Here is a 16,645-nt window from a genome sequence, read left to right as displayed (position 1 = left end):
TATCATCACAACAGACTTCTGGAAGGGATAAATCTGGAATGATAGACTGAAAATTACTTTCTTTTGGATTTGAGACAGATATCAAAATAGTTGATCCGGTGTAAGTTTTGCAATTATTCGAAGTAGAAAAAATACCTGTGTTTGAAAGAACAATAGATATTGGCGTACTAGTCTGACAGCTTAAAGTTAAATCTGTTGGTTTGGGTAAAACATATATCCAAGAATTTGGTTTGTTTAATTTATGCCAAATTTCATATTCTGTTTGAATTATACGAGTATCGCAACTAGATGGTATGTTTGTTATTGAAGTTAACAATTCAGTTTCACAAATTGGATTAGTGTGTGTAAATCGGAAAGTATCAGGATTTTTGCAAATAAGTTTTTCTTCATCTAATGAATAACAGTCTTCTAATGTATCAATAGTAACATAAATGTTTCTATTTTCTGAAAGAACAAGATATTTGACAGATGGAAGAATAAAGGTAAGTCTCTTTAATGTTGGATGAATTATAGGAAGAGATATTAGTTTAAAAAGAGAATAAGGAGTATTACTAACCAAAGGTATACTAACCGTAATTAAAATCTTGTTATCAAAATATATATATTTAAGTAAAATGATATCGAAATATTTATGAGCATAATCGATAGTCAATGGAAATGGATAAGTCGATGTACTAGGTAAATGCGTTACCGTTTTAGATAATTCTTGAATTAGTTGCTCAGGTGTTATAACAGAAGGATGAAGGTTATTATTTCTTGCAAATAGAATAACGTTTATTAAAGTAGAATATTCTTGTTGTAATTCTGTTATAAAGAAAGTTAGTAAGGTAAAATGTTCTTCAATTTTTTGTTTTAAATCTAAATTAAAATATTTATTATTCATTTTATCTGTGTAATTGGTAATTGATTCAAAATTTTTATCAAAAATCACTTTGTTTCGGTCTAGATTTGTAATAGAGTTATTAAAATTTGCAATCGTGGCTTTTACTACATGAATTTGTTGTTTTAGTAAATCAAGAAGATGATTTTCGTTACTTTCAGCTTTGTTAATAGCATTATTGAAATTTTCAGCATCATCACTGTCTAAGGTACCGAATAAGGTCCTGAAAACAGATCCAATTGCATTAAATAGAGCGCGTTTTGGTCTAAAATGTTCATGCAGAATTATGTTTTTTAAAGTTTGTTCATCTTGAAAGAGTCTAGGTATGATTTGTCCTAAGAGTTTTAGTGAAGTATCGCATAATCGTAATTCAATAAGAACTGGTTTGTTTTGACACAGTCTTAATGTTTTTTGATAGGTGAGATCTACAAAATTTAATTTGTCTGTAAAAGGTTGTAAAGGAATATGACTTAATATGTTCCAATGAGTTTCAATAAATTGAACATTTTTTATGTGTTCGTAATAGATTCCAGGTGATTTGTTGATAGGAGTATTGGTATATTTCTTGTGAATTTGTTCACTATTTGTCAGCCATATTATTGCATACCTGAAACAAAAGCATGTTTCAATCTATTCATGTGAACTTTTATTGGTTTTTTATTTACTAAAATTGTGCAATTGACAGGAGAATTTATCTCTAGAATTTTATAAGGTCCATTATAATTTTGTGTAAGTTTTTTGGTTTGACCCTTCTTTGTTTGCTCATTTTGGAGATATACTAATTGTCCTTCTAAGAAAACGGTGTCATTAATCTTTTGGTCATAATATTTTTTACTGACTACTTTAGATTCTAATAGATTCGTTTTTGCTAACTCATGAGATTTTCTAAGCTTAAGTGTTAAATTATCTAAATAATCTTCATATGTATATTTGAGTTCTACTGGTCGTATTATACTGCTAGGTAGATTAGGTGTATATCCAAATATTAGTTCATATGGTGTGAATTTGGTTGAAGTATGATTAGTTGTATTATATGAAAACATAGCAAAATCTAGCCATTCGTCCCAATCGGATTGATCAGCTTTAATATAATGTTTAAGGTAGTCTGCTAAAGTAGCGTGACTCCTTTCTAATGCAGCATTTGATTCTGGATGATAAGCAGTACAATTTATATGTCTGATTTTAAAAAGCTTGGCGATTTGAGAAAATAATTTGGAAGTAAAATCTCGGCCTTGATCAGTAACTATTATATCGGGTTTTCCAAACTTGCAAATAAATCCACGAACCAGATTTTCAGCGATAGTCTTGGTTTCATGATTCGGAATTGCATAAGCTTGAGAAAATTTTGTTAAGTCATCTTGTAATGTTAATATGAACTTATTACCTGACTCGGTTAAAGGTAAAGGACCTACTATATCTAAAAATATTTTTTCTAATGGATTTGAGCTTGTTGTTGTTATCTCCATGGGCTTTACGAATTTTTTTCTAACGAGTTTATTTTTCTGACAAGATTCACAGGTTTTTATAAAGTTTTTAATATCATTTTTCATATTATTCCATTTGAAATGTTTTTTTATACGATTGTATGTCCGATGAAAACCAGAGTGTCCAGCCGTAGGACTAGTGTGATTCTCTTGTAATATTGTAGTTATTTCCTCAGGTTCAGGATTTGTTAGTATATCATGATAAATGATAATAGATATATCAGTTTTTCTAAAAATAAATCTAATCATAGATCTAATTTTTCCCCAACTTAATTTATCGTAGCTAAAAGTTATTCTGGGTAGGCAAATTTTTAATATTTTATCGTTTAATAACCAGTCTCTTAATTTTATTAGGGAATTAAATATATCTTCATAAGAGGTATTGTCCCAATAATTATTTTTTATAAATATGTAATAAAAGTTTTTATTTTGATCAGAAATATATATAATGTCATTTAGTCTTGGATTTTTGGCTTTCAATTTTTCTATATGACTGAATTGTTTATTTATTTGTTTCTGAACGATCTCATTAAAATTTAAATCTACGGAAACAAACAATGCTAAATTTTGTGAAAATGATGTAATCTTTTCATTTGTTTCTTTTATATTATCATTTGTTATTAATATAGTTTCGGATTTAGATAAGAACTGTGAATAAGTGTCATTATTTTCTTTACTCATTTTGTTTATTTGTAAGGTGATTGTTGCCGGGTTTTTGTTTTCTTCGCAAATATTTGTTTCAGATATGGTTAAAGGAGGACGACTTAAACAATCAGCATTTTGATTTAATTTACCTGGTTTATAAATAATTTCATAGCTATATTCTTCTAATGCTAATCTCCACCTAACGAGTCTTGATCCGGGATCTTTTACATTAAATAGCCATGTGAGTGGTTTATGATCCGTATAAATGAAAAATTTATTTCCGTACAAATATGGTCTAAAGTGTTTAACACTCCATACAATTGCAAGTAATTCTTTTTCTGTTGTGCTATAGTTTGATTCCGCTTTGTTCAAGGTACGACTAGCATAAGCAATAGGTAAATCATCTGGTACTTTACCTTGAGAAAGTATGGACCCTATTGCATAATTACTAGCATCCGTTGTTAAGACAAAGGGTTTGGTAAAATCTGGATACTGAAGTATTGGTTCTGAACAAAGTATTGATTTCAGGTTCTCAAATGACTGTTGTTGAATGCTTGTCCAATTAAATTCAACATTTTTCCTCAGCAGTTTTGTTAAAGGTTGTGTTAAAGCACTGAAATTTTTTATAAAGCGTCTATAATAACCAGTGAGACCCAAAAAGCTCTTAATATCTTTTTGTGTTCTGGGTATAGGAAAATCTGTAACAGCACATACCTTTTTTTCGTCCGGTTTGACACCAAATTCAGTTATTAAATGTCCTAAATACATTACTTCGCGACGAAAAAATTCGCACTTATCTGGTTGTATTTTTAAGTTGAATGTAGACAATTTTTCGAATACTTCTTTTAATCTTTTATTATGATTTTCTAATGTATCGGCATGAATGACTATATCGTCGAGATAGACAAAACATCTGTAATTTTGTATTCCTGAGAGGACAGTATTCATTAGCCTTTGAAAAATACTGGGAGCATTTTTTAATCCAAATGGCATTCGTGAATATTGATAATGTCCAGACGGAGTTGAGAAAGCAGTCTTTGGAGAATCCTCAGGATCCATTTTGATCTGGTGAAATCCTGATGTTAAATCTATTGTTGAAAAATATTTTGAATGACCCAATTGGTCTAATATATCGACTATATTCGGAAGTGGAAATGAATCTCCTATAGTAATATCATTTAGTCGTCGATAGTCTATAACAATTCGCCATTTCTTCTTTGCTGAAGCATCGGCCTTTTTTGGCACAACCCAAAGGGGCGAATTCCATGGCGAAGTTGATTCTTCGATAATACCTTGATCTAGCATACCTTTTATTTGAGTTTCGACTTCATGTTTGTGTACTTCAGGATACCTGTATGATTTAGTGCTAATAGGTACATTAGAATTTAAAGGAATTTTGCAAGTTATGGCATTTGTACTGGTAAGTTGATCTCCTTCCAGATAAAAGATATGATTGTACTCCTTGCAAATAGAAATTAAAGATGATTTTTCTTCACTATTTAAATGATCTGTTCTCAAGGCATTTTTTAATTTAGCAATTCTGTTAGAATTCGTATTATCTTTATAAGAAGACATTTTTCGTATATTTGCATTGTTTTGTAAATTTGGAATTTTTTCTATTGCTACTTGAATATCGTTTAATTCAACATCCGTTTCAGTAGTGTTTACGATTGAGGTTAAAAAGAAATCATTTTTTACTTTAACAACACTAGGACATAAAAATACACCTTTAAAGATTTCGCGTTCGGGACATAATCCTTCGCTTAATTCATTATTTATTACTTTAATTTGAACAATTGTTTCAGTTCTTGCGGATAGAATAGTTTTATTACTTCTTGAGTTAGAATTAGAGTTTTGATTTAGTATAAGATCGTCTGAACAGGATTTTTCTTCTGAACAGGATTTTGATTTATGATTTCGTGAAGAGTTACAAGTTTTATTTGTGCATATCTCAGTGGATTTTACACATTTTGGACTTGAATTTTCTTTGGATTTAGAGTTAGATTTAGATTGAATTGGATTGGATAGTAGTTCTTCACTACTTAAGGTTATTTGGATATCATTGGTTTCTAAATAAGAATGATCCTCTATGGATTTAGCATCATAAGGAAATATTTCATCGATATTAGAACTTGTCTCGATATTTTGATCTCTCAGAAATTCGTCATTGTCATTGTTTAATGGAGATTTTATATATTCGATTGAAATAGAACAATTTTTAAAGTTTAATTTATTTTCTTTATAATCAATTTGGCATTTATTTATTTCAAAAAAATCGCTACCTAATATACCGTCGAAATGAAGAGGAAAATCGTCTTCTACGACATAGAAAACATGAGTTTGGACAAAATCTTTTATCTTGAAATTTACGTTACAACTACATATAGTTTTATTTGGATTTAAGACATTTTTATCAATGCCTCGTAGAGTAATAGACTTAGAATAAATTTTTGGAATGTTTAGTATTTTTGAATATTTAATTAAAGAAATATCTGCGCCTGTATCGATTAGAAACTTGCAAGAGGATGGATTAGAATTATTTACTAAGGGTAAATCTACATAGGAAGTGACTGAGAAGTTGATGGTTGTGATACGGCCTGAACTGAACGAACTCCTCGAGAATCGACCGTTGGTTGTCGAGGATTCTGGAAGTTTAAAGAATTTGTTGGATTTTTGTTTTTATTGTTAAATTCGCGTTTTCTACATTCTTCTATAACGTGACCTGGTTTTTTGCAGTATCTGCAAAAACGTTGGGAAGTGTTGGTATTTTCTTTTCTTAAGTTTGGAGGAAAATCAGAATTGGAATTTGAATTTGAAGGTTTATAATTTTGATTTTGAGAATTTGACCTTTGAAGATTTGAATTAGGATATTTTGGGTTTTGAAAACTAGAATTTTGAAGATGTCTAACATTTCTATCTGAATTGTTTTTATATCGACAGTTATTTGAGGAATGGTTATTTCGTTTGCAAATATTACAGAATGGTCTGAAAATTTCTTGTCTTGATAACTGTTCTTGTTCTTCGGCAATTGCTATAGCAACAGCTCTTTCTAAGGAATCTGGATTTCGGGCTTTGATTAAAATAGAGAGGTCTTTGTTTAATCCTCTAATAAAGACATTTAGTGCTTGAGTTTTTAAGAGTTTAGTACATGCATTTCTTGCATCTGGAGATAAGTCTGGATCAAGTGTATTTATTAATTTTATATAGCAATTTTCAACTTTATTTGCAAATGACATTACATTTTCACTGGGCATCTGACGTAAGGAATGTAATTCCAATTGCCACTGACCTTCAGTTCGGCGTTCAGAATAAGCATCTAATAAGAAGTCTTTTAAATCTTTCCATTCGTCAAATGTTCTGTTTCTAGTTATGGCCCTAGCTTTATCGGTTAATTTAGTTTCTATAATGGCTAATAAGATGGGTTTGGATTGCGGATTTACTAAATTGTATGCTTTATCACAATTGTCTATGAATTCGTATAATTTTGATTTTGTACCATCAAATCGAATGAGAAGTTTTTCAGCTATTTCAATTGATACTGACATTTTATTTGAATTAGAAGTAGAAGAATTTGAAAGAGAATTTGAGTCGGGAGAAGGTATTTGTTCGTCAAATAAGTTACTTATATCAGGATATAAAGTAGACATACGTTTACAAGATTTTTAAAATATGAGACAGAATTTAAGATAGAATGTACTTACAAGTAGAATATTGTTGTTGGTCGCATAGTCTATTATTCCACGGGTTCACCTCTACTTCCGATGGAACTACAATTGGGTTATGACTGGAACTGGATTTCGAACTGGATGTACTGGACCCCAATGTAATTAGTTGTAGTGGCGATTTTTCCACACTGACAGTTTTTTTTTGAATGATTCCTCGAAGGAAACAAGTCAATTCAAAAATTCCTCAGCTCTCCTTCTATCAGCAATCAGAGGAACTCTGCTACTAATATCCCACGTTCTGACACCAAATTTTGTTATGGAATACTATGCGTTTATTTCTTCTCCGGACTAACTCTTTGTTTTGGAATTAAACAGAATATATTGACATGTATAAATTTATTATATTAGAGGATGAAAATTACACTCTGCTTGTTATTTCTTAAAACTATGAATATATAAGTTCTGTTATCTACAATTATTTTAACGATGTTTCTGGATGGATTTGAGTACAAGAGATTGGACTCAAATATTAATATTAAAATAGCAAATACGGATAGCTTATCGAACAAAGAAATAAGAGAAATAAATTATTATTATTCCATAGATACGAAGTATTAGGTGAATAAACTAGCGAAACTTATTTATTCTAAATAGGAAAATATTTATGAAGAGTATTGATTCTGATTTCTAACAGCAAATAATTATTAGTGATTATACATGAGAACTTTTCATAATTGTAAATAACATATACCAGGTGACTAAAAACTATATAGAAATACATAGATACTTTAATTATCTTACATGTGAGTAGGTAGGTACATTACACTGGAACTCATGGAACAAAGAAGAAAATATAGAAACAAAAACCCAAATACCCAAATGTACAGAGAAAAACATAAATTAATAAGGAACAAAATAAAAGAGGCTAAGGAAAAGTGAATGATGGAAACATGCATCGAAGTGGAAGAATTGCAGCAAAGACATGATCATTATAATTTACATAAAAAAGCATAAGCGATTAATTGACAAGAACAATAAACCTATTAATAACCCAATTGAAATAAAAAAAGTATGGACTAAATATATTGAAGATCTTTTCATGGACACAAGAACAGAACCAACACAAATTGATAACGAGAAAGCTCCAATAATATTAAAATCTAAAGTCTCTGTATAGTTTCAGCTTGTAACCTGAAAATGACAGGTCAGTTTCAGGTTACAAGCTAAGCAGTAGACGATGGCCGTGAAAGCCTAACGCAGTTTATCAAATAAAAGTTTGTTAGTAAAAGACGTAGTTACTCTGTGTAGTTATTTGACTAAAGTGTCAACGAGAACTGTATACAGAATTATAAAAAATTTTAAACAAAGTGAAAGCAAATCGTATAATGTATCTCTTGAAAACATTGAAACCAGAGGTAAAACACGCATTCAGCTTGAAGATGACACCAAATATGCTATTCGGAGTAAATTCCACGCTTTCTTTTTTCAGAACGAAATCCTAAACTTAAAGTCGAAATTAATTGATACGTTGAAGTCGAAATAAATTCCGACGATTCAATACCAAAAATATCACATGTTTTATTGCGAACATTAGGGCAAATAAACATCAAACATATGAAAAGAAGAAGGGGCAGTGTTCGTATAGAAAAAGATAAAATTATCTTTTGGCGGAGACAGTAGTTACACAAAATCCGAGAGTATCGTCATGAAGGGCGAAAAGTGTACTATTTAGATGAAACTTGGCCAAGGTCATACAGTTTTAAAGATGTGGCAAGATTTTGAAATTAAAAGTCGTCGACAAGTCTTCATTGATGGGTTTTCAACAGGTTTAAAAACACTAGTGGGTAAAAGACGGAGGCTCATAATAACACATATAGACAGCGATTCGGGTTTTTTAGACGACTTGTTAGTATTCGAATCCAAGAAAACCAACGATTACCATGAGGAAATGGACGCTCAAAGATTCGAAGGTTTCTGTCGATGTTTTGGACAATGCATCAAACCACAGTCGACGGTTGGAGCCAACACCAGCAAATGGCTCTTGAAAACAATATAATTGAACATCACACTCCTCCTTATCATTGTGACCTGAACCCTACTGAGCTTATATGGGCACAAATAAAAAAAAAACAAGTGGCAAGAGAAGACGTGAATTTTAAATTGAAGGAGATGAAAAGCTTGTTAGCTGCCATAAAAAATATCATACCTGACTCTTGGAAAAATTGTATAAGACAAACTATAAAGGAAGAACATATAATGCGGGATTTAGACAAAATAGTGGATACTTCGGTTGAACCAATAAATATCAAAGTAAATAGTAGTGATAGCGATAGCTCTTCATCATCCGATGGATTGTCTTCATACGATGATTAATATTTTGACTTCCTGTGGAGCTCGAACTACTTTATCGAGATTACTTTTGTATAAAAGTAAGGTTATTTTGTTAACATATTTTTCAAACTAAAATACGTTTTCTCTAACTCCAATATACTTTGCTCTTTTTAAAAAGTTACATAAGTCTCATATCATATATATAATATATTAAGATTAATTTTTAAAATTTACTGCAACTTTGTGATCGATACGTTACTGAATGCTAAACTGCAAAATCATTGAGCAATAATTTATCTCTCTCTATCTTATAGCAACGTTGATCTATTATACCTTTCTACTGGTCCTATGAACAAGACCTTGGTCATGTACGACTTGTACACAGAATATCGCACTTCTAGATGTTTTCTATATACAGTATAGGTAAAAGTTTATGGTCGGTATGGAGCTTACGTGAGATGGAGTGAGAAACACCTGTTTAAAAAGAGAGAGGTATATTAGGTCCGCCCTTTAAATCGCTGAACTTGCATGAGTGGAAATAATAAAAAAAAAGGGAAATTCAACGTTGCCAAACTTATTAGTTTTATTTGACCTGTTGTCTTTTTAGCAATTGAACAATGTTCTAAGATAATCAAATTTGAGCGAAATGGATTTAAATGGCAGCTTACTGTTTTTTATTGGGAATATGCCACAATTTTACTTTACAATAAGTGTAATATAACATTTTGATTTCCACTTCGGAAATCGTTTTATATAAATAAAATTAATAATGATTCGTATTTTAAGTACGATTTCTGAATTAAAAATCTAAACATCAAAATAAGCTTATTTTAAAGTCACATTGTGCCTTATTTCCAATAAAAATAATAAAATGCATATAACTCCACAATAAATAAACCTTCATACGAAATGATTTGGCAACGTCTCATGTCGCGTAGTCAAAGCACCCAATCACCGTTACACAGGTAACGAACGAGTAGAGATGGGTCTTTGATGTTTTTATCGTTAAGAGCGTAGGCGCAAAATTTCGGGCAATTGCTTTTTAAATGCATTCTTTTTTTTTTCGAATCCTGAGAAAACTAATAAATATTTTTGAAAAATTTAAACGCAGAATAAAAGAATACATTATTACCGAGGGCCGAAAGTCTCTGAAAACTTCTATAATGTTTATTTTAATAAGTTACAGGGGTGAAAAACGAAAAAATTTAGTGTGATTTTAAATTTTAAGTATCTCATTCGAAAAAACTTTTTGTTTATTCTAAGGGACTTTCGGCCCTCGGCAATAATGTCACCTTTCATTCTGCGTTTAAATTTTTCAAAAATATTTGTTAGTTTTCTCAGGATTCGAAAAAAATGAATACATTTAAAAAGCATTGGCCCGAAATTTTGCGCCTACGCTCTTAACGCAACTAAACCGATTTTCGTAAACAATAACTATGATTGTTTAACAGTAGTTTCAAGTAAGAGAGTACCTACATAAACATACATAATGGCTATTATCGTTTATGTGTATATTTATTGAAGTGAAAGAAACTAATGAAGGATATATTTATTATAACTTGAGAAATAAACTAAACAATACAAATAGTAAATCGTACTTACATTTACATTACACGTTATTATTAAATCCCGAATCGTCTAAATTGACATTTAAAAACGTAAGTTTTTCTACTTTACTTCTTGTTAACCGTGTTCTTCTTTTATTTAAAATTAAACCAGATATTGAACATGTGTTCACATTTACAATATTTTATGAATATAGTGGTTAAGTTAGGATATACATGGCAATGGTTTTTCCTCCATTGTAATGGACTCTCGATACAGGTGTACGTTTAGATGAGTCATGTCCAATTAATTGTTCAAAAATACACCATGGACTTAAGTCATCTTTATCTGCACTTTAAATCGTGAATCCATAAATGTACATAATGACAATGTGCCACTCTATTCTATCCCTCTAAATCTTGCCTCTTCTAACTCGGTCATTCTTTTTAACATGTAATAGGTGAAGTTCTACCTAGTTTCCACGTCTTGGATTGGCCGTTTGGGAACTTTGTTATGTTGTAATTGATACTTTAAAAGCCTTTCTAAAGATAAGGTACTTTTTTTGAAATGTATTTTTTAGAAACTGAAATTTGAAATTAGTGAAATAATTTCAAAAGCGATCTTTTCTGAATTATGGTTTCCAGAAAAATGGCAGCAGCCTAATAAAACCGTTTTAAATTCTAAATTTTCGATTAAATATTGTCCTGTTAATGCGATGTAACTCTCAGTTACTCCATATGTCCAGAGGTCAGTAGTAATACAGATATTTTCTACTTCTTTAACAACTTGTGATCTAATAATTTGCTTAGTTTTGATATAACATTCCTGATGTAATGAACCTGACGTAATGAACAAGTTTTTCTTGTTGGTGGTTTATATCCAGGAATCCACCCTGCAAACTTTTTAAAAGCTCGTTCTTCAACTATGGAAAACGGATGAAACGAGTCTTTGCATAGATTTAGTAAATCCATATCTATTTGTTTCTTTTGTTCTAAACTAATATTTTTATTAATGGAAGTATCCATCACCTTTTGACGCTTGGGTGGCGGTGGCAGTATGTCAGTACTTGTAGTAGAAGTAGTCGAAACGGACAGAAATGCATCCGGAGAAGTTTCAATCATTGCAATATTCAGAAAGTGGACCATAAAAGCTGCATCTTCTACAAATGCGCATTTTTTGAAAATAAAATTATTATTCTAATACTAGGTCAATAATTTTGACTAAGAAAAATAATTCATAATTGAATATTTACAATAAATAAATCCTTTGACGAATTATCAATAAAGATTTAAAATCGAAAATGCAGATCAATCGTAAAGCAAAACTCATTCATTAATCAGAATACCTAGTTATAAAAAACAAAAGAAAGAGTTAAGAAGCTAGTTACTTCTATAAAAAAAGAAAAAGAAGATTGTACTATTGAAAATCAACCAGTACAAGAAAAAGAAAATGATAAAGATGACTTAAGTCCATGGTGTATTTTGATGAATTAATTGGACATGACTCATCTAAACATACACCTGTATCGAGAGATATAAAAGAAGTCGACGTATGATTTGTCTGATGATATATTACCCACCCATAGTTATATATTATAAGACTCATCAGCCTCTTGACACATATGTATAAACTCTTTATGAAAATCTTAACAAAGAGACTAACACCTAAACTTGATTTCTATCAGCCCAAAGAACAGGCAGGCTTTAGGAGAGGATATGGCACAAATGACCATTTGCACACCATAAAGATCTTAATTGAAAAATGCATCGAGTACAACATACCACTGGTTCTTGCATTTGTCGATTACGAGAAGGCTTTTGATACTGTAGAGTTTGAAACCGTACTGGAAGCCCTAAATCAAAGCCGAATAGATTACAGGTACACGTCACTAATCAAAAACATCTACGAGAACGCTACATCAAGTATACGACTACACGAAGACACAGAAAAATTCAGCTTAGGTCGAGGAGTAAGACAAGGAGACAATATTTCACCAAAATTGTTCACGGCAGCTCTAGAGTCAATATTTAAGAACACCCAATGGCAAGATATGGGCATCAATATAGATGGAGAAAGATTAAATCATTTGAGGTTTGCAGATGATGTCGTATTAATCGCAGATAACTTACAGGATACAGTTTCTATGCTACATTCGCTTAAAAGTCTGTCTGAAAGAGCAGGATTAAAGATAAACTTTGAGAAAACTAAACTTATGACAAATCTCGTAATGAGTGGAAATATAACTATCGACAATAATACCATACAACAAACAGACACTTACAAATATCTGGGACACGAGATCAAAATAAACAGAGACAATCAAACAAATGAAATACAGAGGCGAATAGGCCTGACATGGGCAGCATTTGGCAAACTAAGCCATATTCTAAAAAGTTCAATTCCCATGTGTCTCAAGCGAAAAGTTTATAACCAATGTGTTTTGCCTGTACAAACTTATGGAGCAGAGACTTTAACACTCACGCAGAAATCTGCGAATAAACTAAGAGTTACACAACGAGCCATGGAACGTGCAATGCTGAATGTGAGCCTCCGAGACCACATAACAAACCGACAAATCAGGCAAAGATCAGGAGTTCAAGACGTCATCGAAAGAACCACGAGACTTAAGTGGAACTGGGCAGGACACTTAGCCAGAACACAAGATGGACGATGGACAAGACGAATTATGGAATGGAGGCCCAGAAATTATAAAAGAAGCCGAGGACGACCACCGACTAGATGGACCGACGACATAAAAAGAGTAGCGGGAAACTGGCTACAAGCGGCCCAGTGTAGAGAACACTGGAAAGAACTGAGGGAGGCCTATGTCCAGCAGTGGACGGGATTGGCTGATTAATGATGATGATGATATTACCCACAAAAAATTTCGAACGGAGATTGGAACTATCCATTACCGTGGTGGAAAAACCATCGCCAGGTATATCCTAACTTAACCACTATATTCATAAAATATTGTAGTATTGTAACAAAATCTGTTCCTTGTGAACACATGTTCAAAATCTGGTTTAATTTTAAATAAAAGAAGAAACGACAAGAAAAGTGGAAAAACGTATGTTTTTAAATGTCAATTTAGACGATTCGCGATTTAATAATGTGTAATGTAAATGTAAGTACTATTTGTATTGTTTAATTTATTTTTTACGTTATAATAAATATATCCTTCGTTAGTTTCTTTCAATATAATAGCCAATATGTTTTTTGTGTACTCGCTTATTTGAAACTACTGATAAACAACCAACTAGTTACAGTTTACGAAAACGGTTCCGATAAAAATGTCAACGACCCACCTCTAGTTTCTTACGATCGGAACCAGAGATATGTATATCTCAGATCGGAACTAATCGTCTTACTACTGGGCAATGGTCAGAAATAAGAAATATGGAGGGGAGACCAAGGGGAAATATGATTGTTATCTTTGTCTATTCGCTGAAAATATGATTTTATATCTGTGTTAGATATCCTGTTAAATTTTACCAAACCGACCATTTTTTACCTACACTGTATAAAAATATTGTATATAAATATAATATTATACATAAACATTGATATTATTAGATACCTTAACGAATACAAAACGATCATTAATCTATGATAATTTTGCTGCATGTGAATGATTAAAATATAAATTGCTAGAATATCTATCATCACAAACTGGCAACGATGTCGTCGCTTTATCGCATTCACATTTCTGAGAATCTACTACCTACAAATTTGATTCTCAACTATATATATATATATATATATATATATATATATATATATATATATATATATATATATATATGTAGTATTTAACTGAACCTTATATTGAATTCATTATTTTTCATAGATTGAAATCTGATCAGAGCGAAATACTTATAAACATAATTGGCTTGCCCAGTACTCGATTTAAACGGATTGTTTTACGAACAACATTGGATTTAGTAGGTAAGTTTACATACACTGCTCTTCAAAACCATCTCAATAATTGTGATGAGCTATAACTTTTTTAGAAATATGCTATAATACGAAAATTAATCCAAATAATTTTAATTATATTAGCTAAAAAAACATAAAAACTATCGTATCTAGCTTTAAAACCACTCGTTATTATTAATGATGTCATCTGAGTAGTTAAACCTAAAGCGAAAACTATTTCACAAAGACATACAACCATTGTGTGGAACTAAGCCTAATTAATATTAAGAAATTAGTGATATAGAATTTTTTTGGCATAAAGTTGATATTGTTGTGAATTTATTAATTGTTATGTCTTTAATTTATAATGTCTTTACTAATTTATTATATTGTTCCTACTTTAATTTATTAAAAGGCACGATCATTTATATAAGTTTATTTATCACTACATATACAATAATTTATCAGTAGGCGAGCGTAACAATAATACCACGAGCGCGAATCTTCTTTATTAACTGTCCCTTCCAAATAAAGTTCCGTTATTATATACCAGTGCCGTTATCTCGAATAGTCTAAAACCTTCGATGGCGAAACGGTAAAAGCAAACTGGATTTCCCTCGCATCGCTTCTGGAAGGTCGCTCAGGTAAATCGAGGCCTCTCGTAAACTCTACAACATATTAGATTAAAAACATGTTTTAAAGGTTAAAACTATGACTCATATTTTTACGTAACATTGCCCCCCTCTCAAAAGATGGTTCCTCCTGGAACCTTGTTGGGACTAGAACTGGAACGGTATGCTGGTATCGGCAACTGGACCCTCTTTTACAACTTCCAGTTGTATAAAAATGACAAGGGACGGTTTTCTCTCCGCACCAGTAACTATGCGGATTGCAACAGACTAACACCTGGACTTCGGTGTCTTTAAAGATCTCCTCCACCATATTTCGGATAACCCTCCAATCTAATTGGCGGCACTCCAACTTTGGCATGGCTAACTTTTGCACGTCGGACTCTAGTACGTGCCCTCTCAATTGAAGTAAGGCTTCCCATACATCTCGGTAGGTAGGTTGGTCACGGGCAGTGTCTTTTGTTACCAGGTAGAAAAGGTAACGTGATGCATCTTGGAGTTTCAAGGTTTTACCGGGAGCTGGCACTTGGCATTGAAGTTCTGCAACTCGACCAAACTTCCTTCGAAAGACGGATGCCAACCCTGGTGCGTCTTTGATACTGGCCGGGATGGTAAGGGCCAGCGAGTAGTCATCGGGGAGCTCGAGTAGATCTTGCTTTTCTTCAGTGGTAACACCATGTCTCGCTTTACCGGTACCTCCATAGGCACCCATGAATTCCTCAAACGTGAGGTCAAACACATCTTGGACTTGGTTTACTTCCACTTCTTCATCTACGTCGTGGTCACCTTCGAAAGATGCCAACCGGTTATGGTGTACTATCATCGGCTTTCCCCTCGGAATCTTGCTTATTCGGTAGATGACATCGTTGATCTTCTCCATGATGAGGTATGGACCTTCCCAAAACTGCTGCAATTTGGGAGAACAACCTTTTCGCTTCTTGGGATTATACAGCCATACTTTGTCGTTCTTCTTAAAGCAACCCTTTTCGGCTTGTGTATCGTACCGTTTCTTCATTCGGTCGCTAGCGATCTGAAGGTGGGAACGGACCAACTCATGTACATCGTCCATTCTTCTTCGTAATTCGATCACATAATCTTCACCTGCTACATCTTGTCCAGGTCGACACCCAAATTCTAGATCACAAGGTAGTCGCATTTCGCGTCCGAATAGGACTCTGGCTGGTGTCTGGCCCGTTGATTCGTTAACAGCAGATCTGTAGGCCATTGTGAAGAACGGAAGGTATTGGTCCCAGTCTCGCTGATGATCGGACACCATCTTTGTCAAATACTTGCCAACTGTCCTATTCATTCGTTCTACCATACCATCCGATTGCGGATGATACGCGGTAGTTCTTGTTTTCTTCATGCCTAGTCTATCACATATTCCTTGGAATAGATCACTTTCGAAGTTCCTGCCTTGGTCACTATGGATCTCCAAAGGCACTCCAAATCGGCTGATATATTCTTGGATCAACTTATCTGCAACGGTGGCGGCCTTCTGGTCTGGAAGTGCGTAAATCTCGACCCACTTAGTGAAGTAATCCATTA

General features: G+C 32.5%; 1 protein-coding gene across 1 annotated transcript in view; it reads left to right on the top strand.

Moving 5' to 3' along the window:
• LOC140447539 (sodium channel protein Nach-like) overlaps positions 1–16,645 on the top strand; it is a 100,607-nt gene that overhangs the window by 73,307 nt on the left and 10,655 nt on the right. Inside the window, exon 10 of the mRNA XM_072540244.1 lies at positions 14,401–14,498. Within this exon, the coding sequence (XP_072396345.1) occupies positions 14,401–14,498 (98 nt within the window). The remainder of the gene's footprint in view (positions 1–14,400; positions 14,499–16,645) is intronic.

This window comes from Diabrotica undecimpunctata, chromosome 8 (genome assembly GCF_040954645.1).
Source record: "Diabrotica undecimpunctata isolate CICGRU chromosome 8, icDiaUnde3, whole genome shotgun sequence".
Taxonomy (NCBI): Eukaryota; Metazoa; Arthropoda; class Insecta; order Coleoptera; family Chrysomelidae; genus Diabrotica; species Diabrotica undecimpunctata.
This window is presented reverse-complemented; position numbering and strand designations above follow the sequence as displayed.